The following is a 24143-nucleotide window of genomic DNA, read 5'->3' as shown; positions in this document are numbered from 1 at the left end:
CGGGGCTTCAATGCGAATTTCGAAAAAAGTATATTTGTGGTGACAAGATATTTAATAGAAGAAGAAAAAAATGACCAATGAAAAGTTACAAAATCTATCTATTTATGTATTCAAATAAAAACAAAAGTGTAATCGACTGCTCTCTAATTAAAAATTATAAAAGAAAAAAAAATCACGGAGCAACTTACCAGCAGCCCCACTTTCATAAAATTATTCATTAAAACACTTCATAAAAAGAAAGAAAAAGAATTGTACATAATAATGAGTGATTCCGTTTGATTAAGTTTGAATTTCTTCAATTTCAAAATAAGGTGGTACTCGTCCTCGATAATTTAAAATATTAATTATTTAATTAATACATTGATATTTGGTTTGTATTTTCTTACTTAAACTATTTAAAATTTATATTTGAATATTTTATAAATTGTTTTAATTAATGTTTGTTTGACTATTTAAATTTTAAACAGTCGATTCAGATGTGGGGATGAAACGGGGCGAAGATACTCGAACCCGTTTAAGGTGGAATTTTGGTTTAATTATTTATCCCCTTTGCATTTAGAAGAAAGGTAAAATCCGTCCCCGCTTCACCCGTTGTCATGCCTAGTGATAAGGAATCTCTCTCTCTCTCTCTCTCTCTCTCTCTCTCTCTCTCTCTCTCTCTCTCTCTCTCTCTCTCTCTCTCTCTCTCTCTCTCTCTCTCTCTCTCTCTCTCTCTCTCTCTCTCTCTCTCTCTCTCTTTTCTACTAAAAAAATCTGACCTGGAATGCTATTGATATGTTGGAAGTCATACGACCCTGATTGTGTGATCAACGGGTCTGCCCTGGCTGTGTGATCAATGGGCTATTACGTTGCGATGCATTGTGAGGGCCGGTAGTGGCGTTTCCTCCAACCGGTAAACATCGGCGTTCTCGGTATGTTGTACACATCTGAGCTACCATTGCGATGCACTAACAAGGTCTTCCATGGCGTTTCAGGTAAACATCTGCGTGCTTGGTATGATGGTGGGGTTGGGATGCCACGTAGGTTACATCACTTCATATTAACTCACCTCTAGTAAGGGTGGCAAAACGGGCCCGACACGTTGGACATGCCCGTTTTGCCCGCACTTTTGTGCAGAGCGAGCTAAGATTTTAGGCCCTCACTCTCTAGTGTGACCGTCCCGCCTGGTCCCATTTTTTTGCGAACTTTTGCAAGCACGATCATTCACATAATTTTTTGTATTTTTAGGCTTAAAAAGTACAATGCCCGCGGGCTTAGCCCGCCCCACCCTCACTTTTTTGCGGGGAACTATTTTGTTTGTTTGTTCTTGATCCCATTGGTTAGTCAAGGGACTTCCAATACGGATTGTACCTTTGTTGCGTGTATGTACTCAGTCGTGAGGAAAACTCAGATCCTCAGTGGTTCTGTTTGATTGCATGTACCTTGTAGAACCAAGTGAACCCATAAGATAGGGGAACTCATTGAGATTTAGTAATCTCACCCCATTCATCTTATTCAGGTGCAGTTAAGTGGTGTCTGATTAGTAGCAGGTTTGGATTAAAGATTTAGAAGTGAAGATGGCTCGAATACCTTGTCAGATCTTATCTTCCGCCGTGCAGATCCATTGAAGACACGTGTTTTTTACTTTCTAGTAGAATGTCATGTTGTATTTAATATGGATCTTCTTGTATTTTTGGCTTTTGTATGCACTCAATATCAATTTTAACATTTCATGCATAATATACTAGTCAGTTATGTATGAGGTGTTACAGTTGGTATCAAAACAACTGTATGACACGTAGGATTAGTGAATGCCAAGGATATTACTCATCTAGTTTGAATATACTTCATGGAGAATATATTTCATGGAGTACACAACGGTAGAGGCACATTAGAATTTCTTTAAACCCTTTATTCATTAATGCATGTGTTTTTTTGGATGATGCCACAAGTACTTTGGTGTCGCGTCACGCTTATTGCTGATGTGACTCCATCATATCTTCTATGTATTAGGCTATATGATTAAATATGTTGGGCTAGAAGCACATTTCATTAAGAGAATTTCTTTAAAGACCCCCTATCTTCTTGAAAATCAGCGGCGAAATTTCCATAATGTCCCTACATTTCGGAGATGCATCTCCGAAATCATTTTTTTTTTTTGTAAAAAAGTTAATTTCGGAAGTGCACTTCCGAAAACACCATAAAAAAGGTGTTTTTGGAGATGTATTTCCGAAAATATCAACCATATAATTATCATTATTATTATTTATAATCAAAATCCCAATTTTTTTGGTGTTTTGGAGATGCATCTCCGAAATAACCAAAATCCCAATTTTTTCGGAGATGCATATCCGAATTCTTGAAAAATTTAAAAAATAATTACTTCGGAAATACATTTCCGAAGTAGGGATATTTTTGAGTTTTTGTTGGAGAATCTGTAAAGAAAATCTCTTTCATCAATCAATTAAAAAGATGGCATTGTCATTGGATCACGTGTCGTGTGTGCTGCATATGTCCATTTAGGATCGTCTTCGTAACTACACTGCTGCGGCCAAACCTGAAGCGTTGGACATGGTTGTAGAGTTGATTGGGTCAAACCGCAGGGTTAATCAAGACTTTAAAAAGACCAAAATTACTCATGCAGGGTTGAAGTTCTTGAAAGATAAGTTATAGAGACTATTGACAATTGCAAGTATTGTCGACAATGATGATGATGATGATGATGATGATGATGATGATGAGAGACACATACAAAGACTACGATGTTAGATTGTATCTCCTATATTTGGTGGACTCGACTACATTCTCGTACAAGAATATCACTTATACTTGTGTGATGTATTTGATGTGTTTCACATACCTCCATATGGTTGATTACTTTGCTTGGGGCATTATTGTCCCGACTTTTTTATATAAGGAGTTTAATGCTAAGACGAAGTTCAAGACAAAGCAGTTGATAAGTTATATGATATTACTTCAGATAACATATTTAGTAATTACTAAATTAGTTGTTAAAAATAGGCTAAATTACCTCCTGGGTCCTTTAAGTTATTTAATTGTAACAAGTTAGTCCTTTATGTTTTAATTGTAACAAGTTAGTCCTTTTTCGCTACATGTTAGTCCTTTATGTTAACTAACGTTTGCACCATTAACGTTTTTCTCAAAATCCTTTCCAAAAAAGCTGAAGAAACATTAAAGGTACTGATATATCACATAACATAGGTGATAGAGCATCATTGGATCATATAATAAAATTTTCAGAATTGTTTAGTGCATAAAAGTATTTTTAAACTAATTAAAATGCATGCAAAAGAAAAAATTAAAGAAAAATAGTAAAACAGAAAATAAAATTCTCATAAAATTACATGAAGTGTAAAATGAGAAGCAGTATTTTTAGAAATTTTTTCATAATTTTTGGACCAAAAACGAATTTAATATGAATTTTAGAAGTTAGAATAAATGTAATAGAACAAAATAAAGTAGAAATAGGTCAACGGTGCATGCGTTAATTAACATAAAGGACCCACATGTAACGTAAAAAACATAAAGGACCGAATTGTTACGATTAAATAACTTAAAGGACCCTGGAGGTAATTTAGCCTTAAAAATATTATATTCAAGGTTGTTTATTGATTAGTATATGTTGATACAAACATGAATCTTTTAGCATTTTTTCAAGAACGGAAGACGAGAATATATGCAAGCATACATAAAGATTAAGTCACTTGTTAACCACATCATTCACTGCTACACATGTTTGTTTGATGTCTTTCTTATACTATGGTCAGATCAGATATGATTCATGCCTAAGAGAGACTCGCGCCAGTTTGGGTATGTGCAGACTATTCAAAGATATCCATGCGTCTCTGTTGAGCCTTTAGTTACTTGATATTAGGTTAATCATATATGTTAGGTACCTAGACCATGTGTTGTCTGCAGAAAGTCAAGGCGACCGTATCTTGCACAATTCGAAGACTTCGGTGGAATACATCATGTGGTATTTTCATATATCTCAACCTACGTAGTTTCCCCATCTAAAGACGTGTCGTTGATACCAACTGAGGAAGAAACACTAACAGAGGAGGCAACAAAAGAGTTATGCAACAATGTAGATAGTTTGGTCCGTGCATGCACGCGGATCTGAGACTAGACATTTGGATTACTATCTAGTGGAAAATAGAGGAGGACAATGTAATTTACGATATTGTCCAGAAAAATCTCAGAGAGGTTAAAAATGTCTTACCGTGTAATTTTTATATTATGTATTTTGTTTATGGGTTCTTGATGAGGTGTTATATCACATATCCTTTTGAGTATTTATTTATTATAATAGTATTTTATATTATCATGTTATAGTCATTGTTGATTGATGTTTGTTTAAATTAAAGGTTGAAACTTCAAATATCAATCATAATTGTTCTGTACTAGAACAACAACAAAGAGCAACAAGTGTAACATATTACACTATTTCAATGCATCTAACATCAGAAACAAAACTCATCAACTTCCTTTCTAAATTCTAAGTATTCAACCATGAAAATAATCCCACTTGACAATAATAAAAATTTAGTAAGTCATTTCCATTTCTTCCTCTTAACAACCAACTTGACCTTCAACTTTTTCAATTTTCTACTTGCCCAACTCTTTCATTAAGTTAGAACATTACAACCTGACTTTCAACTTCTCAATTTTCCTTTAAAGTCTAAGCACTCAACCTAACTCATTGTAGCTCAAGAATTCAAGTCTTGAATCCAAGACCACACATGTGACATGCAAAGGATGGCTGCAAAACTGCCTTAAAATAAAGTTGAAAATTTGAAATTACTCCCTCTATTGTGTCAAAATCATGTGTTGAAATAGCATTTCTAATAATTTTTTTTTACAAATCTCAATACAAAATAAAAGATAAATGTCTTTATTAACATTTCTCGTGTGCAAGCCAAAGAGGTTGTAGTAGATGTTGCTTGATGTTCAATAATCTGTGACGAATGGCCTGTATTTCTTTAGGTCAACCACAATGCTAGCAGTTGAGCCAAGTGCAGCCAATACCGATACAATAAGACATACAAGATTTATGATTTCCAACCAAATCCATTTCCTACTCCATTTTGGAATCTTCTTCTGCAAGATATACATCTCCACCGGATAATAAACCGTTAACGGCCAAAACCCTATAGCTCCAATAAATCCCAGAACATCATTGAAAAAAGGAATCAACATTGCAACAAAAGTCGCTATGATCACAAACAATGTTCTCCAAACTAATCTAAATAGGTTTAGATTGTAACCTCGAAAAACTCTGAAATTCACTTTTGTTTTAGGCCATCTTTTCGCCGCCCATTTCTCCACAAAGGCATACACAGGTTGAGCATATATTTGGTATGTTCCAACAAGATGAATTACGATCGTGGCATTCGCTAAATCAATGACCCAAGATGGATTATACAAACTGAATCCAGTGAGCAAGTTCCCTGGTGCTTGTTCTCCAAATGCAGCATAGCCCATGCAACCACAAAGCATGTAAAAAGCTGTAGTCACAAAAATACTCAAGTTTGTCGCCTTCTTCATTGTTTTCACTTCGGACGGTGGATTTTTTATGGTGTCCTGTGTAGTCAAGATGTTTGTATAAATTCCTCAGCTATTATTGTCACCAAATTATGTTGTTTTTTCTAAAGAAAGCTAATAAGAAACCCGTGCAGACACACCAGTCAATTTATTTGTTGCAGTATAAACCGTATTTAAATACACTTGTAAAGAAAACGTATTTATATGTACCTGAATTTCAATGAGAATTTGAGAGTACGAGTAAGCAAAGGCTATGTTACCAAGAGCTTGGAAAATTCCCCATACTTTATCTGTTGTTGACACATTTCCACTGCTTCCTCCGATTATAGTACCCTTGAATGTACCGTTTACTGTTTAAGAATCGGTTAAACAAAAATTGTAAGTAAATGATATTCTTATATGGTTTATAAATATGATTGTTTGTAGTATCTATAAAACTATAGGAATGTAACCTGCAACTTGGTAGATTGCGAGAAAGCAGCCGATTATGGAATAGGCGAAAGACATGATTGCTGCTACTACCGAGAGCAACCATGTTTCATGAAACTCTGGAATTTGAGAAGTGAAAATTTGAATTACTCCAAAACCGATCATGTATGGATTGCTTGAAAACAGACATGGATCTTTTCCTCCTGATTTATGAAGGCATCTAGTCTTTCTTATTTCCCTGTCATCCAAACCGATTTTAAATTGAAACAAAACATCAACATCTTTTCATTTTTATATTACTGTCACATTTTCATAATAAAAATTCAAAAAATTCCCAGATTGAATTGATTGATTAATTCTTTTACTTTATAACAAGATGATTAATTCTTTTGCTTAAAACTCGCTAATTTAATCTATCATATATTTAAGTTAATAAATTTTGTTTAGACTTTCTCTGTTTAAACTCTAATTTTACATTCTAGAAAATGTTTTAAACTAGAACCAATTTCCCCCCAAAAGTATAAATGATATAATTGAACTCACATCATGCTAATGGCAGCTCCAATTGTGTATCCTGTTGCACTGCAGCAAAGACATATGTACTGAACTAATCCACAAACTGTGTAATGGTACCTGCCTGCAAAAAAACATTTTTAAAATATAAATAATTTGTTAAAACATCAAATATATTCGGTCCATCTCACATTTTGCCAGAAGAGAAGTTTTAAATTGCTTTACATAACCGCAATTGTGACAGAAATATTATTAATACAGTAATATATGCAACCGCGTCAAACTTTAATTGTATTCAAAATCTTGCAGAAGATCAAATTAAGAACCGCATCAAGCATTTCCAATTATATTTGTTCAGTTATTTTAAGCCTATTTCAATTACGTATTTCAAAAAATCTCTCAATCAAAATTTACGCTACAAAGGTCACAGTGTGCGTAACAACAACCACAATGATTGCAATCACAACAGTCGCAACTGCAACCACAATGATAACAATCACAACAATCGCAACTGCAACCACAATTTAAAACCATGAGAATTGCTAGACGAGAGAGAATAAGTGTTAAGTTACCAAGAATGTTTTGAACTGCATCAACGTAAGTATAGTTTCTTTTCCCAAAAAGAGGATCACCATAACGATAACATTCAGTTAACATTGATGAAGTATACAGAGTGATGAAGCTGAAAAGTATCATGACAGTAGGACCAGCAATCCAACCCAATTGTGCTATAGCCCATGCTAAAGACAGTACTCCAGATCCAATCACAGCTGTTATTATATGAGAGCTTGTTGTCCAAATGGTTCCTGTTTGTTCATCATATACCACAAAAATGACTCTTCAACTTCGTTACTAGAAAACATAATAAAAACAATTAACGTAAAACCATAGAACAAAAATAATAAATTAATTTGCACCTGTTCTTCTAGGACGGCCATCATCGTCCAAGTATTCGGAGTTAGAGTTAGGTTGTGAAGAGATAGTTTCCATTGGTTTGGATTACGTCAAATAATTTGAAGATTTTATTTTTGACTATAGGTTTACACTTTACATCATTTGTCTATTTATAATAATAGTCCAAATGCAAAGAATTCTAGTATTCTACATTGACTAATGTGGACAGTATAAATGCTAAAGGACCAGCAATCCAACCCAACTGTTGCAAAAATAAATACATCTAATTATAAACAACACTATACTTTTGCCCAATTTATTATTATTGGTAAAATAAATAAGTGTATCCGTACTAATGTATTTTACTTATTAGTGATAGACGGGTAGGTAAGAAGTCCAAGTATATAGTTGAAAATTAAGACTATGTACATCTACTTTTTAGATTTTTTTTTAATGTTTCTTTTTAAAGAAAAATATTAGATCATACTAAATAATATATTACTGATAAAAGATGTAGACCAATTACAATTATGAAATTCTCCTTCACTAGTTGAAAATTAAGACTAAATATTCATTTTTTTTATTATTTTTATCATTATCTTTTAAAATTTAAAAAAATTATATTTAATTTTTCTTATTTTAAAAAATTCTAAAATTTGGTAAAGAAATGTCTTATTGTATTCTAAACATGTATGAAAAAAATTATTCAAAAATTTGAAAGTTTAAGGATAATTAAACAATTTTCAAAATTTTAGAGAATAACAAGGACTAAAACATATATTATTTTAGACCTCTTATAACCCATATCACCAACATTGTCTGAACTAAAACATATCCTACAATTGAAGGATCACCTGTTCACTATAAAACACGATACCATAGCTCATAATACTCTTCAAGTACCTAAAAATCCACGTGTCTGCTTCCCAATGAAATTTTCCTGATTTAGACACAAAGTTACAAACTTGACTTACAACTTATTTTAAATATGGTCTGGTGTAGATAATATCATACATTAAACAACCAACAATATTGACATAAGGGACTTTCGAATTACTCATGTCAAACTTGTCCAACACATTTTCAACATAAATTTTCTAAGAGAGCAGTAATTTTGTAGCACTCATATCCTTGTGAATTTACATTGCGAGAATCTTCTTAGGAGCACCTAAGTCTTTCATGTAAAACTCATTTCCCAATATGACTTTTCAGTTCATTTACATCATGTAAATGAATAGAAGTTATCAACGTATCATCGACATACAGTAAGAGAAAAATAAAAGAGTCATCATCAAGACTCCTAATATAAACAAAACAATCATACTCACATCTATTGTAACAATCTTAAGCATGTATGAACCAAAGCGCACATACCATTGCCTTAGAGCATGCATTAAACCATACAAAGACCTCTTAAATTTATAGATTAGTCTTTCATATAAAGTGTCATTGAATCCCTCTGAATGTTCCATGTAACCTTGCTCATCTAGATTACCGTGAAGAAAAATTGTCTTCACATCCATATACTCTTAATGCATGTCTTAGATTGCTACCAAGACTAACACTTTCCTGATAGAAGTATGTCTAACGACCGGAGAAAAATTCTTGAACCTTTCCCCTTCTTTTTCCATTACAGTAGGTTTTCTCTTGAATACCACCCACTTACAACCTATGGCCCTTTTTCACTTAGGAAGATGAACAATCTCCCATGTTTGATTTTTCTTCAAGGACTTCATCTCATCCACCATTACACTCATTCACTTATCTTTCTCCTAGATAGTTATAGCCTCTCGGAAAGTATAAGGGTCTCCAGAACAAGTAAAAAACACATAAGATGCCAGGTATTTATACCAATATCTTTATGGTGGTTTGGTTAAGTGGTGCTCTTTGTCACGTACAAGAATATAATCATGTATTAAACCTTAAACTTCAGGTTTATGGTCAATTTTAGTATTAGAGCTCGATTCCTCTAGTTGTTCAGACACTACTTAGATTTTGTTCATTGGCGGAGGATCAACATCCACCTGAATCACTTGTTTGCTATAAATTTCTGCTTCAAATGTTAATACATTTGTTGCAACTTTCTGCTTCAACATTAACTACTTATCAAAGACAACATCTCTGTTTATTACCATCTTCCTCATAACTTAAACGCCTTCACATCTTCCGTGTAACCGATAAAGACACAGTTCTTTGACTTTAGATCAAGTTTGCATCGATCTTCACTGGATATATGCATATAAGATGGACAACCAAAAACCCTTAAATTTCCAATATCAAATAAAATTACCTTTTCATACCTCCTATGCAACCTTCCCCTCTAATTAAGCCCATGGTGACCTGTTGGTAAGATAGCACACCATGTTAATTGCCTCTGTCCAAAAACCTTTTGATAGTCTAGCATTTAACAAGATACATCTTGCCATTTCTGTTAGAGACTTATTTATTCTCTATGTCATACCATTTTGTTGTGGTGTCTTGAAAAATGAAAAAAAAAACGTTTCATTCATATAGTCAATCACTTAAGAACTATGGGTAAAACTTTTCAAAATATGGATAAAAAAAGTCGTTAGATTATTTAACAGCAACAAAAAACCTAAGTTCATTGTGATTTTTGAATCTAAAGACTTGTCTACAAAGGATTTGACTACTCTGTTTGATAAATTTCGGGAACATTATTTTAAGCTAAACCGTCTTGTAGAAAGCGAAGAAGGTGATCATAAAAAAAGACATGCACTAAAAATTAAAGAGGTCAAGGAATCCAAAATTGATGAAGACATGAATCTTCTTCTCCATGAATTTAAAAATTTCATATAAAGGGAAAACAACCTCAAAATGTTCAATATAAAAATGAAGAAAGATTTTCCTTTGTGTCAGCATGCTTATAATGCACGAATAAAGATCACATAAAGACAAATCGTCCACGAAATCAAAGAAAACATGATAGATGAAAAATATATATAAAAGAATCTAAAAGAGCGTACATTTTATGGAACAAAACAACGTGGAATCCTTAAATGAGTCTGTAAAAAAAGGATAAACCCAACATATGTTTCATGGAAAATCACGAAGAAAGTGAGATGAAAAGTTTCAAAGCAAAGTTTACTTATTATGAGCTATTCTCAATATGTAAGAAATGTGCGATGAATCAAGTAGTTTAAAAAAAGAGAATTTCTTCACCCACCTCCTAACCTTCTTGCTCACCCCTGGTGAATTTACAATACTACCCCTTGTTTCGGAAGTTCATTTCCGAAAAGGTACTTTTTTTTTGAAAAAAAGGTGTTTTCGGAAATGAACTTCCGAAAACGTGTTTTTTTTAATATAAAATATTGATTTCGGAGATGCATCTCCGAAATAAAGTTACATTTTCAGAAAATGTGGTGTTTCGGAAGTTCATCTCCGAACTCACCCCCCTTGGAGGAATTCGGAAATGCACTTCCGAAAAAAGGTCTGGACAGAAGAAAAATAACAAACAAGAACGATTCGCTTTATTTAATCGGATGAAGACGATGGAGGAGACGCTGCAACAGGTTAGAAAGTCCTGATCCTCTAGAAATCCATACCACATTGTAACTTACCAACATAATAAACAACAACAAAAAACTTATGAGCAAACTATACTTACATCATAGTGGTGTAGATCCTTATCAGCCACTCGCAACTGAAAATGATTAGCACGAACTTGAATTTTCCTTCCCAATTTTCCTTCTGAGACGACGGAGCCGACTCTAGAGTAGCCTTCTGTTTAACTTCGGCAGTCAGGCTCTCGATGGAGATCAGAGCCGAACTCAAGGAAGCAACCGGCGCTGCGACAGATGGAACAAACGGCGCTGAAACAGATGGACGAACAACCGGAGCTGCAACAACAGACGGAGGAGAGGTAACCGGGGCCGGAGCATATGACGGAGGAGGTGGATGTCCGGAGGAAGAAGGATTGGAGGTACGTCCACCGCGAGAGCCACGGCCACCACCACCACGGCCTGATCCTGCAGCATTGATGGATGATTGTTGAGAATGTGCAGGAGATGGTTGACTCCGGCGATTTTCGGGATGATTTCCTCCACCGCGGCGAGACATTGTGATGAAAGCAGTAACAAGAGATAGAAAACGTTAAAGCAAAGAAGAAGACTTAGGATCGAAAATGATTTGGGATATTTTGAAAGAAAAATGGGTGAGAAGCTTTTAAATAGGAAAGTGTTTTAGAAGTTAACCGTCTGAGAGTGGTGGGGAGAAGGAAAAGAGAACTTCGAAATTTCAAAAGGTTTTTTATTCTTTTAAATAGGGCGTGGTTGTGGAGCTTCCCAATTTTTGTTACGTAGGCTTTTAAGTAGGAAAGTGTTACCACATTTCTTAGAAGGTAACCGTCTTAGAAGGCTTACGTAGGCACATGTGTCCATATTTCTTACCTGATCAGGGGACGTCATTACAAAAAAATCAAACAAAGGGGTGCGCTGGGAAAGTCAAAGTTCTATGTTTATAATCCAGAAGATGGATAGTGTTCGCGGCGATGAAATCCAAGAATCTACATATTGAAATCAGAACAATCCAAAAACTAAGATGATAAATCCAATACAAAAACACTGTGCGATACAATCTGAAATCAGAACAAAACAAAACAAAACACGTCAAACAAAACACGTCAAACAAAACAAAAACACGTTATTCTGCCCGACGAGCGTTACAAAATACACATCAAACAAAATAAAAACACGTTATTCTTCCCGACGAGCGAACTCCTCCGAATGAAGATAATTATACCAATCCTCATCCCACTCAGTATCAGAACCATCAGCGTTGATCACGCCTGAAGACTGAGTCTGCAAGTCCGAGCCATGGACCCCCAGGGGACGAGAAGCAGAACCAGTCAAAACCTTCTTCTTCTCCTTCACCTCCTTCACCTCCTTCTTTGAAGAACCCTTTCTTCCCTTAGCGCCACCCATTCCTGCGTAAAAATGAAGAAAGAAAGGTCCATGAGACCTCCTTTTATAAAAGAAGAAAGGGACACAAACTTCAAAGAAACAGGCATAATAAACAAAGGCGTTAAAAATAAAGTACTTGCAAATTAAAACGGACACTCCCTACCCTCTCTAGAAGACGCAGTCCTGCGTGCTGGTTGATTGTCTGACATGTTCCTGTAAACAATTGAAATCGATTAATATGCGAGACAAAATAAAAAAACAAAAAAATTTGAACTTCTGATACATTTCGGAAGTTCATTTCCGAAAACTGGGATGGAGGTGTTTTTGGAAATGAACTTCCGAAACACCCCTGCGATGGAGTTTTCTGCAACTTCCATGGCAGACCCCTAAACCAAACTTCAAACCAAATCAAAATGCTTCTAAACAACCTAAATACTACTAACAACCTAACCATATATCATTTATGCAATTAAAACCCTAAATAACATGCATTTGAATAATAGATCTAAAAATTTCAAAACTTACAAAGTGTTAGGATTGAGGGCTTTTGAATGTTGTTTAGCAGTGTGATTGGAGCCTTGATGCAGCTTTGGAATTCTGTTTGCACAAATTTTCGCCTTTGCCACTTTTTGTTTTGATTTAGGGTAAATGATTGGGGGAGGGGGAGTGTTTTGATAAATCTGCAGAAATCGCAGTATTTCGGAAGTGAACTTCCGAAATAATGTTTTCGGAAATGAACTTCCGAAATAAGTCAATTTTTTCAAAAAAAGACGCTTTCGGAAATGAACTTCCGAAGCAGAGGTATTTTGGGATTTTCGCTGGGGGTGACCCCCATAGGGAGGTGGCTAAAGAAATTTTCTTATAGAAATGGGGAACCAAAACCAGAAAAAGATAAAATAAAAGAACCAAATTACAATAATTTTAAGTGCATCCAATCATTATTGCTTTTAATTTATCAATACGAGTATATATGAGTTATTAATCACGATAAAAAAAGCAAAAAATTCTCAAAAACAACTACTCATGTGAGATATTCACATAAGATCTTGTAGATAAACTTTACAAGGTTATTTAATTGGAACTCATAATCATGATAAGAGACCACCTAATCTCTTTAAAACAAATCAACTTATTGCTATTAGTAGATTTTTATCTCATGGATGCAAAAAGTAAAAATGATTCTCTCTTGTGCTACCATGTTTGGGTTGATGCTCCAATTCTCATAAGCATGATTGAAAGAAAACTTGCTACCATGATTTAAGTCGCAACAAAACCGATAAAATAAATATAAACGAAATAATAAGACATTAAATAATTGGACATAGTAATAGTAGACAAGATCCAAAGAAACTATGGTTATCTTACTATTTACCCATTAACAAACATTGACACCAAGAAAAGTTAAAATGAAATTAGAACTTATTTACTATAGTATTCTTCAACTTATGACATATAATCATTCTTTTCTATTAAAAGCATTGCAATTTTCAAAAACCAAATTAAAAAGTGTATTTTAAAATTTATAAAATATTCCAAAATCTAACAATGATTTATCTTAATACTATATCAAAATAAAAGAATTTAAAACTAAATAAATTTGAATTGAATCATTTGAATTGTTTAAATTTTTAAATTTTTTAAAATTTTTCAACCGCCTCATCTAAACACACTTTAAAGGTTTCCTATGAATCCCCTACCCCCGCCCTACTCTGACCATGAAGAATAATGTGATTATCTCGTACTTTTTACTTGACTCTTAGCTTCCACATTCGTTTCAATCTTAAACCCCTAACCCCAACCTACATGCACAACAAAGAAGTTTCGCCCAAACAATTAACAATGTTTGTAATATACCTCTGAGTTAGCTTCGTAAACCAATGATTAAGGATGATCAGATGGAAATCATCATCTTTGAAGAAGAATATTTGGTAGCTGTGGAGAATTGTAAGCACAATCTCCATAAACTTATTATCTGACCCAAAGATATGCTTTCTTTAAAGTCAACGCCTTGCGTTTAAGTGAGGTTTCTTATGCAAATGGGGTTTGATTTTATTGGGGAATGGTTTTTACAAGTTCACTTTTAGAGCGTTGAAAATTTAAGACAAGTCAAGGCAATAAACTCGTTAAACCTTAACTCGTGTTTATTAAAATTATTTTCCTTGTATAGGGACTTCAATCCCAACATTTAACATTAAACTTCGACACAAGTCTATATTAGAATTGCATGTCTGTTAAAACACTCTTGTTAGGGTAGTATTTGCTTTATCATTTTCCCATGGATCGATGCGATATTACCGCTGTTCTACAATTAATAATGTTTTGAGTAAGGATTTTAGAAAGGTTTTGGTGTCAGAAAATAACGATTGCTTGAAAAAGTAAGTAATGACGGTAAAAAGTTATTTTGAAACATCCAAAAGATTTACTCTAAAAAGATCTATCCCTAAAATCAATCAATTATTATAAATCATTTGTACAAATTGTCCCTGACATCTATCCCTAAAATCAGTCAATTATTATAAATCATTTGTACAAATTGTCCCAAACATCAAGTCCGACATGTGTCCTTCTGAGAACATAATTTCAAGATTCAAGTTAAGTATCAAGGAAATGGCTTAAATTAGACTAAAGTGAAAATCTGGAATGCAAATGACATTTTCAATAATCAGATTTGGAGCTCCAAATATTGTGCCTATTGCAGGAACTAAAACTTCCATATAATTAGGAAGAGTGTCATTTTTGTGAAAGGCGATTTTTATAAATTAAAAAATGTAAAGGAATGAGTAGTATGCGAGGTTGCCCTTGAATCAAGGATCCTGGATAAAGAATTAGATTTAAAAGATTGAACAGAACAACTGATAATAATAATAATAATATTGGTCTCCCAAGGAATCAATTTGGAGGCGGGGAGCGGGGAAACATCGCTCCGAACATTTCCTGCCCCGTTGACATCCCTAGTCTCCCCTCAATCCAAGTCTGTGATAGGGTTCTAGCCATTCAAACTTGAGTGTAAGCTACCAACTGCCGCTACTGCTGAAGATTTATACATTGATCAGAGACATGAATCACTTACAAGCAAGTTGGGATTCTACAATAGGAGTAGCGTGTTATGATGGAACTTTTTTGTCCATCTCAATCTCTTCAAATTTGCAACTGTTACTGTAATAAGCATTTTCATCTTTTTGATAAACTCTGGCCTTGGTCTCATGCATTTTTTTCATTCTTCTGCTTAGTTGTAATACTTAGTTTCTTCTCTGAGTTAAACTGATATAGCAGGAGAAAATATGTCATTGATGACCTGTACCTCTGATCAATGAAATTGAGCTGGAAAAAACCCTTGTGGTTGTGGATGTCAGATGCAATATATAACTCATTTGAACAACATCGGTAAAAATGACAATTCTCATTATAGATAATTTCTAACTGTCAAAAGCTTCATATGATTCACCGTGAAAACACGAAATTGACTAAGGATTAGTAAAGAATGATAATCCTTACCTAAATAATGACCAATTATGCAACTAAGTAACACCATCACATCATCATGCAAATATCATATAACTACTACAGTAGTACAATCTAAGCATTATAACTATAGCTACTATTATTTCTCAAGAATATAAAACTGACTATGGTTAGGCCGAGTTAAGGGTTTCGTAACATGAGCATCCTTTCAGCTCACAGCATCATTTGCCTCGAGTGAAGTTTGCTTTTTCTTGAAGACACCCCACAAGTAATGTTTGGATTGAAACCCTGTCCAAACGATGACGTAAATTAAAATGGAATCTTAAGATGGATAAATAATTGGACTGAAATGTTAAACTGAATTTCGCTAGAATAGATGAAACTCACTCTGATGTTGGATTGGAAGCAAGGTGGAAGGAAAAATTAAAAGCACTGCATTTTCGGTCACAACTCTTACGGCCTCTTCAGTCCGAATGATATCATCAACCAGCTTATCAAAGACACTGATAGATGATCGGTAAATATTATATAGATATATCAATTTAATGTAAGATCGCATTGACATGATTTCAAACTTGTCTAAGAAACTACCTTTCATTTACAGGAAAGAAATAAAGAGCAATGCTCTTATCAGTTGGTCCTTTCTTCTTGAAGCTAGTAGGCCACACCGCAGATCTGGGAAGCAAATCAGCGGAAAGCACTTCTGGGAAAAGATCAACCTCCTCCAGAACTTTGGGGGATGCTAAACTGGACAAATGGGCCAGAAGTTTGACAGTACCGGTAGTTTTACTTTTATCACAGAAGAGCAAGTTTCCCCTACTAACCAGAAAATTCAACTTCAATGATATTCACCATTAAGCTATAAAAGTTCACTGATTTTCAAACGAAGGAGGCAAAACAAAATTGATACCTCCATATTGGTTCTGCAATCGGTTGTGCATCAACATGAACTTCCAAAGGAATTAAATCATCAGTGACAGTAACTTGAGAGATTTGAATAGATTCAGGAACAACGTTGCTATTTGGTGAATTTGATGGAACTGGTTCACACTCATTTTTAGATTCAGTTTCTTGTTCATGGCTGATATTATGCATGCCAGATTTAACTTTTCCGTTCTTCCCCTTCTCTTTAATCTTCCTTTTGTGCTGTTGATTTCTTTCCTTCAGTCTCTTTACACAATGTTTCAGTTTTCTTCGGGTTTGGATTCTGTAATTGGCCAAACTTGCCAATTTAGTTTTTTGCGATATTTGCTTTGGTTCACAATCCTCACAAAACCATATAACTTCATCAGTAAAAATCACAGGTCCATCTAAACAGTACCTGGAAGGAAAAGGACACAAAGAGCATGAAATTGCAACTTTATAAAGTTCATAATTTGAGGTGTTTAAACCTGAAGCTAAATACGACAACAAAAACTTGCTACAAGAGCATCAAATAATGCAGCAAAAAGAAGTAAGCAGTGAACGATAAGTACCTGTGAAGAGCACAAGCCTCACACTTGTTGCAAAAAACTATAGCCTCGATAAAACCTACATCGCCACACTTGAGACAAACACTCTCCTGCAACAGGTATATAGATTTTTACTGAAATGGTTCCTAACTCAATTAAGATCAAAAGTGAAGCTCCGCATATGTATTCTTCTATAAAAACTATAACAGATGTAATCATGATTCATGTCTGCACATAAAACCTGTAGTTAATTAGTAAGCTCAGTTCGACTTTTGAGTCGTGCGTGCTCGATCAAAAACAAAAACACAATTACTAGAACTTAATAACACTTTCCCCCATTTTGAGGTCCAACATTTTCGCCGAAAATCAGAACATAAACATTTGTACCAGCTGTAAAAAAAAAAAACTAACATATTCTACTGATCATTTCAAATTTTATGGATATCATGTTTATCAACTTTTGTACATGCTAGCAGAACTGTTGGTTAGTTAATGGTAACAAACATGAAGCACGGACACCCCGAACATGACACCGACATCAACTCGGCAACTCCAGTAATAATTTGAAAAATTGAATAAATTAAACGTAATCCCCAACTCAGACACGCCATTTTTCAGAGGTTTCGGTGCTAATAACAGTTAACAATATTCTGTATCAAAAGCATTAAAATAAACCTAAATTACAGAAACAAAGATTTATTAATTGTAATTAAAAATCACTGAGTAGGATCAGGACATTGGATTTCTAAAATAACCTTGCAACTAAATATCCTAATATAGATCTATAATAGTAAGAATTAATAATAAAAAACACAGAATGATTAAATAAATAAAAATTTAAATAAAAAACAAAGCAAGAAAGAAAAAAAGTTGCATCCCTGAATTAAAACCACATTACCATTGAAATTTCGTTAACAATAGCAACATTTGAACATTGAATTAATCAGCTGAAAAAGAAAAATTACCATTGAAATTGTAGCGTGAAGAAGGCAATCAAGAAAGCGATGTTTGGATTTCAATAAGTTGTTACTCTGAGAAGCGATTTTGGAGTAATTCACTTTTTTGATTGAGAAGCGATTTTGAGGATTTGGAAGCAAAAACAAAGGCTTTGATTCATCAAGTACAAACACACAAGTGGAAACGGATTATTTGTCTGTTACGAACCCGAATACGCAAAACTAGAAGGAAATAACTTCAAAATCTCATTATTTTAAAAATAAATTAAATCAGCTGAAATTTTCAAAAGAGAAAATTTTATTTTATTTATATATAGATAGGTTTGGTAAATAGAATTTATAATAGGGACAAAATAAAATACATAAATTGTGGAAATTTAAATATAGAACATGGTAGGAGAGCTCAGTTAACTCTTAAGATTGATATCAGAAAGGCTTACAATAGGGTGGATTGGGGATTCTTAAGAAGTATGATGCTGAAGATGGGTTTTTCGGAGAGGTGGACACACTGGATTTGGATGTGTGTTACGTCAGTTCACTATTCGGTTCTAGTTAACTCGGACACAGTTAGACCTATTGTGCCTGAAAGAGGACTCAGGCAAGGCGACCGACTGTCGCCTTATCTTTTCATTCTTATATCTGAAGGTCTTTCGACCCTCATCAAGGGTTCTGTAGCGAGAGGAGATATCCATGGTATCCAAATTTGCAGAGGGGCACCTAGTGTGTCGCATCTTCTTTTTGCTGACGACTGTTTTCTATTTTGCAGGGCCAATGTGGAGGAAGTTTATCATCTTATGGAGGTTCTGAATATCTATGCAAAGGCTTCTGGTCAGGAAATCAATTTAACCAAATCTGAGGTCTTTTTTCAACCGGAATCTGAGTTTGCCTGCCCAGAAGGATCTTGCAAATATCATGGGAGTCCGTCATGTCTTAGGGACAGGCAAGTACTTATGGCTGCCCTCTATGATCGGGGAGGAGTAAAAAGTTTACTTTTGCTTTCATCAAAGACCGTATTTGGCAACGGATTAATTCTCGGAAAGTTCGGTCCCTGTCAAAAGCTGGTAAAGAAGTCATGATTAAATCGGTTCTCCAAGCTATCCCGGCTTACGTGATGAGTATATTTATTTTGCCTGAATCAGTGATTAATGATAGTGAAGAGAATGTTGAATGCTTTTTGGTGGGGTGGAGGTTCTAACAGTAAGGGTATTTGTTGGATGGCGTGGGACCGTTTAGCTTGTTCTAAGAAGGACGGAGGTCTTGGTTTCAGAAATTTTAGAGCTTTTAATATGGCTATGATGGCTAAGCAAGGATGGTTTATTTTGAGTCACCCGCAATCTTTAGTGTCCAAATTCTTCAAAGCAAGGTACTTCCCAAAAACATCTTTCTTTGAAACTAATCTTGGTTCTAATCCTAGTTTTGTATGGAGGAGTATTTGGAAAGCTAGAGATGTTCTTATGCTCGGTTGTAGGTGGAGTATAGGTGACGGTAGGCAGATTAAGGTTATGCAGAAACCTTGGATTCGGGGAAAAGATGAGAGGTATGTTTCGGGACCACAACAACATGGTATCTATAATATGGTGGTTAAAGATGTGTTGTTGCCAAATGTAAAAACAGTGGAATATGAGGTTGATTCGAGAGCTGTTTGATTTTACAAGAGCGGAAGCTATCACTATTGTCCCGTTAGTGGAGGACGTTGTCGTTGATCGTTTGGTGTGGGAGGAGAAGAAAGATGGTCAATTATAGTGTTCGTTCCGGTTATCGTGTTTGGAAGAGTAGACAGAAGCTTCCTATTCAGGAGAATATTGAGGTTAATTGGAATGGATTGTGGTCTATTATTTCCCCCCACGAGTGAAACACCTTCTTTGGCGGATTTGCTCAGGTTGTTTTCCTTCCCGGGTCCGGCTAAGACAACACCATGTCCCTTGTCCTATTACGTGTCAATTTTGCGGGGAGGTGGAGGAGGATGATTGACATGTTTTTGTCGGATGTCCGGAGACTATCGAGTTTTGGAGGACAGCAGGTTTGTACGACATTGTTGCACCTCTCCTTCTTCTTTCTAATGATATTCGATCTCTTATTTTGAACTTGTGTACTAGGGAGGATAGGAAGGCGGCGGGGCGCTTTGCTATGATGATTGAGTTGATGAGGCATAACAGGAATGATTTTATTTGGAATAATGAGAAGGAGGAGGCATCAAGGCTTGGGTGGTTAGCTTTTCACAAGAGGCATGAGTGGTGGTTGGCTAAAAATCCTCAGGATGGATAGGATGCCCTTCCTTCCACTCTTTCTTGGATCCCCCCTTCCCGGTTGGGTTAAGTGTAATGTTGATGCGGGTTTTAACCGTCACCAAGGAACTACTAATAGAGGTTGGTGTATCCAGGATAATTTGGGGAACTTTGTTAAAGCCGGTGTTGCTTAGGATGTTGGTTCATTTTCTATCATAGAAGCGGAAGCATTGGCTTTAAAGGAAGCTATCCAAAGTGCTTTAGCCCTTCAGCTTGATCATGTTATTTTTGAGGGTGATTCTCTTCAAGTAGTTCAAGCTATTCATTCCAATATCATAGGTGGTTCTGAATTTAATTTTATTATTCGCTCTATTAAACTTTTACTTTGTAATTTTCCGAACTTTGAGGTAGAGTTCGTTAAACGTCAAGCGAATATGGTTGCCCATTGTCTTACAAAGGCGGTCAATTCTTAGCCTCGACGCAGTTATGTTAACAGTATTCCTCGTTGTATTGATTCTATTCTTATGAATGAAAGAAGTTAAGTTTGTTTTGGTAAAAGAATATATATATATATATATATATATATATATATATATATATATATATTATATATATATATATATACTATATATATATATATATATACTATATATATATATATATATATATAGTATATAATATATATATATATATATATATATATATATATATATATATATATAACATAATGTATTTTAATTATGTGTGAAATATCTCAACAAATATATATTTGATTTAGTAATTGTGTAAATTTTGTTATGTAGATTATGATGTAATATTAATTCTTGAAATATATACATAAATATAAAGATTGTGAAATCTCTTTCCACGTAACCACACCATGAATTAAATCTTAAAGGTTTAGCAGTTGAATTTTATTGTAAAATATTATTAACTCAACTACTCAAGATAGTGAAGTATTACTTTTTTTTGTTACTAAGAATGTATCATTGTTCATGTATTAAATAATTATGTATCTTATAAAATTAATTGATATATTTTTATATTATTTTAAAAATTAAATTATATAATGGTCTATGGCTCGGTTTAGTAAGACAGTTTTTGTGCTTATGTCTTAACGTTTATAGTTTATAAGCTCATATGATACTAAAAAGTTGTTTGATAACCGTCTTTTCATCACGAACTTATAGTTTATTTTACTAACTTATAGCTTATTTTTCAGACGCTACTTTAAATAGCGTTTTAGCTTATAACTTATCATATTTTCTTCCACTTTTGTCTTTATTATTTTAATTAAATTTTATTATTATTCTTTATAATTTATTTTAATTTATATAAAACAATTATATATTAAATATCTTTTATGACATTTCAATTTATCAGCTATTAAACTACTAATTTTACTAAACACTTCAACTAACTTATCATCTATAATTCATCAGCTATAAGCTATTAGTCATTAGCCATCAGTCATCAATGATCATCTATAAGTCATCAACTATAAGCTATAAAGTAGTTTATCTATCAACCGCTATTTTTACTAAAGAGAGTCTATGGAGTGAGTATCACAAACCGGTTATTTTAGTAATTACTTGTTTAGTGAAATATTGTAATTAAAGTGTTCAACCAAAAATAAGTAATTAGTTAATCAAAATAAATAAACGAAAACTTTAACAGTTGGATCTTCAAAATTTTGAAATAAATGGCCAAGATTAAATGACTGACAAAAGTACGAATCACACAGATTTGATTAAAAGCATACAATGTTTGTCCTTTAATTTTTTCTCCATATGGAAATCTGAATACTGGCAACCAAAACTGATGTTGCTTCTTACAGAGAAATTTTGTTGCTTTTTCAATGTGTAGCAATTATGAATGCATTCAGACATATCTACTACGTTTTGTTTCTTCTGCTTCTTATCAATCTCAATTTTTGTTTATTGCTCTATGACAAGTACTCATCAATTATCACATAACCTTGCTTAGCTTGTTACATTAAGTTTGAAACAATGTCCATTTATGTTAATATAGTCATCTAAACAAAGTGCATTATAATCATTTTGTTTCAATAATCAACTAAAAATACTAAAGAAAACAAGAACTTTTTCTTATGTCCTAAAAATTTACAAGATCCAATCATCAAAAAACTGATTCCAGAACACAAAAACCTAGTAAAACTGGCTTCTAGGAGTCATATAAAGAGCTTCATCATTACTAACCCAATCATCACCAAAATTCTGTGTTTCATTAAAACAAATAGGCCTAATCCTCACCCTTGGTTTACATGGTGGCAACAAAGGAACTGATGCTTCATTCTTAATCATTCTAGCTGCATCCCTCACTCTAGGCCTCTTCTCATTATCAGGATGAACACAAACAAGCCCTACCAATAACACTCTTTCCATCTCAACGATATCGAATTCCCCATCAATTTCGGATCCGCCGCGTCCACAAGTCTATTCTTTTCCCACAGCTTCCAAACATAGTCGCCAACGACAGTTCCGTCGTCTCCAACGGGTTTCCTCCCTGTCGCGACTTCAATCACCACGACTCCGAAACTATACACATCGGTCTTCACGGTAGGAATCCCGGTATAAACGTATTCCGGTGCTAGATACCCCATTGTTCCTGCTGGTATAGTAGCATCCCTTGTGCTAGAACTATGTTCATACACTTCTGCAAGCCCGAAATCGCCAAGTTTCGCATTGAAATCTACATCAAGCATTATGTTACATGTCTTCACATCTCTATGAATGATCTGTCTCTCACATTCTTCATGGAGATAAGTAAGAGCAGCCGCGACGCCAAGAATTATATTAACCCTTTGTTTCCACGAAAGCACAAATGAAGATCTTAAATTTTTATGCAGAACTTTATCAAGGCTTCCATTAGGTAGATACTCATAAACCAAAACCAATTCATTCTCTTCACAGCACCATCCCTTGAGCTGAACCAGATTCTTGTGCCGCAAGCAACCAACCATTGTAGCGAACTCGGTTGCGAAAGGATTGTGTAAACAGTCCAAATCATCCATTTTTTCGAATCTCTTCACAGCTACATCACCTCCAAATGGAAGTGACCCTTTATAAACTTTTGCAGATGCACCTTCACCAACTAGTCTAGCTCTGTTAAACCCCATTGTAGCTGATGTTATCTCTGAAAGTGCTAACCTCATTGGAACTTTATTTGTTTGAAATCTACAACTCTGTCCTTCTCTAATCTTTCTAATCACACCCCCCTTTTTCCTTTTCATGTAAACACATATCACAAGAACTAATGCCAATGCTGACACAACAAAAGCTGTTATTCCACCAATTCCAAGAGCTAAATCACCAATATTTTTCCCTTGAAAATTTTCACCTTTTTTCTTCGACGCTTTCAAATCGCGCGGCATAGCACAAGAAACAATCACCTTCTTCTAAATTATCCATAGGACTATTAGAATAAGAATAACTCAAAGTTTTGAACTGCCAATGATGAACAAGGTGAATACTCGAACCTTTTCCATTAGAAGCCGAGAAACCAACATGCATAAACTCTTTGAATCTCTCAGAAACATCAACGAGTGATGCAAGAATCGGTGTTGGTGGCCTAGTTGACGAATAACCAACCCAAACACGAACCATTTTCATGTCATCTCGATACTCAATCCATGCAGTGATGATTTTCCCACTTTTCAAATCAACCCCACGTGAAAGAACATCAACAGAAGCAAAAGAAACAACACTGCTAAGATCAATACCAACATGG

General features: G+C 34.4%; 3 protein-coding genes and 1 pseudogene across 3 annotated transcripts; 1 reads left to right on the top strand and 3 right to left on the bottom strand.

Annotated features, from left to right (window-relative positions):
- Positions 1-4558: 4558 nt before the first annotated feature.
- On the bottom strand, positions 4559-7537 carry LOC131655498 (amino acid permease 3-like). The gene is made up of 6 exons (XM_058925353.1): positions 7404-7537; positions 7059-7292; positions 6517-6610; positions 5997-6211; positions 5755-5894; positions 4559-5583 (listed from the first exon to the last, which is right to left on the bottom strand). Exons 1-6 carry the CDS (start codon positions 7474-7476, stop codon positions 4951-4953), a joined length of 1389 nt encoding a protein of 462 aa, XP_058781336.1. The 5' UTR covers positions 7477-7537; the 3' UTR covers positions 4559-4950.
- An 8147-nt stretch (positions 7538-15684) lies between these two features.
- Positions 15685-18347, bottom strand: LOC131655497 (uncharacterized). Its single transcript, XM_058925352.1, has 6 exons — positions 18178-18347; positions 17237-17322; positions 16672-17082; positions 16353-16577; positions 16149-16264; positions 15685-16049 (listed from the first exon to the last, which is right to left on the bottom strand). Exons 1-6 carry the CDS (start codon positions 18178-18180, stop codon positions 15970-15972), a joined length of 921 nt encoding a protein of 306 aa, XP_058781335.1. The 5' UTR covers positions 18181-18347; the 3' UTR covers positions 15685-15969.
- A 966-nt stretch (positions 18348-19313) lies between these two features.
- LOC131657922 (uncharacterized mitochondrial protein AtMg00310-like) lies at positions 19314-19814 on the top strand. The gene has a single exon (XM_058927269.1). The coding sequence runs from the start codon at positions 19314-19316 to the stop codon at positions 19812-19814; it is 501 nt and encodes a 166-aa protein (XP_058783252.1).
- A 2701-nt stretch (positions 19815-22515) lies between these two features.
- Positions 22516-24142, bottom strand: LOC131657921 (L-type lectin-domain containing receptor kinase S.6-like; annotated as a pseudogene).
- Position 24143: the final 1 nt, after the last annotated feature.

Source organism: Vicia villosa, linkage group LG3 (genome assembly GCF_029867415.1).
Source record: "Vicia villosa cultivar HV-30 ecotype Madison, WI linkage group LG3, Vvil1.0, whole genome shotgun sequence".
NCBI classification, from domain to species: domain Eukaryota; kingdom Viridiplantae; phylum Streptophyta; class Magnoliopsida; order Fabales; family Fabaceae; genus Vicia; species Vicia villosa.
The sequence above is the reverse complement of the archived record's forward strand: the minus strand, read 5'-3'. Positions and strand labels throughout refer to the sequence as shown.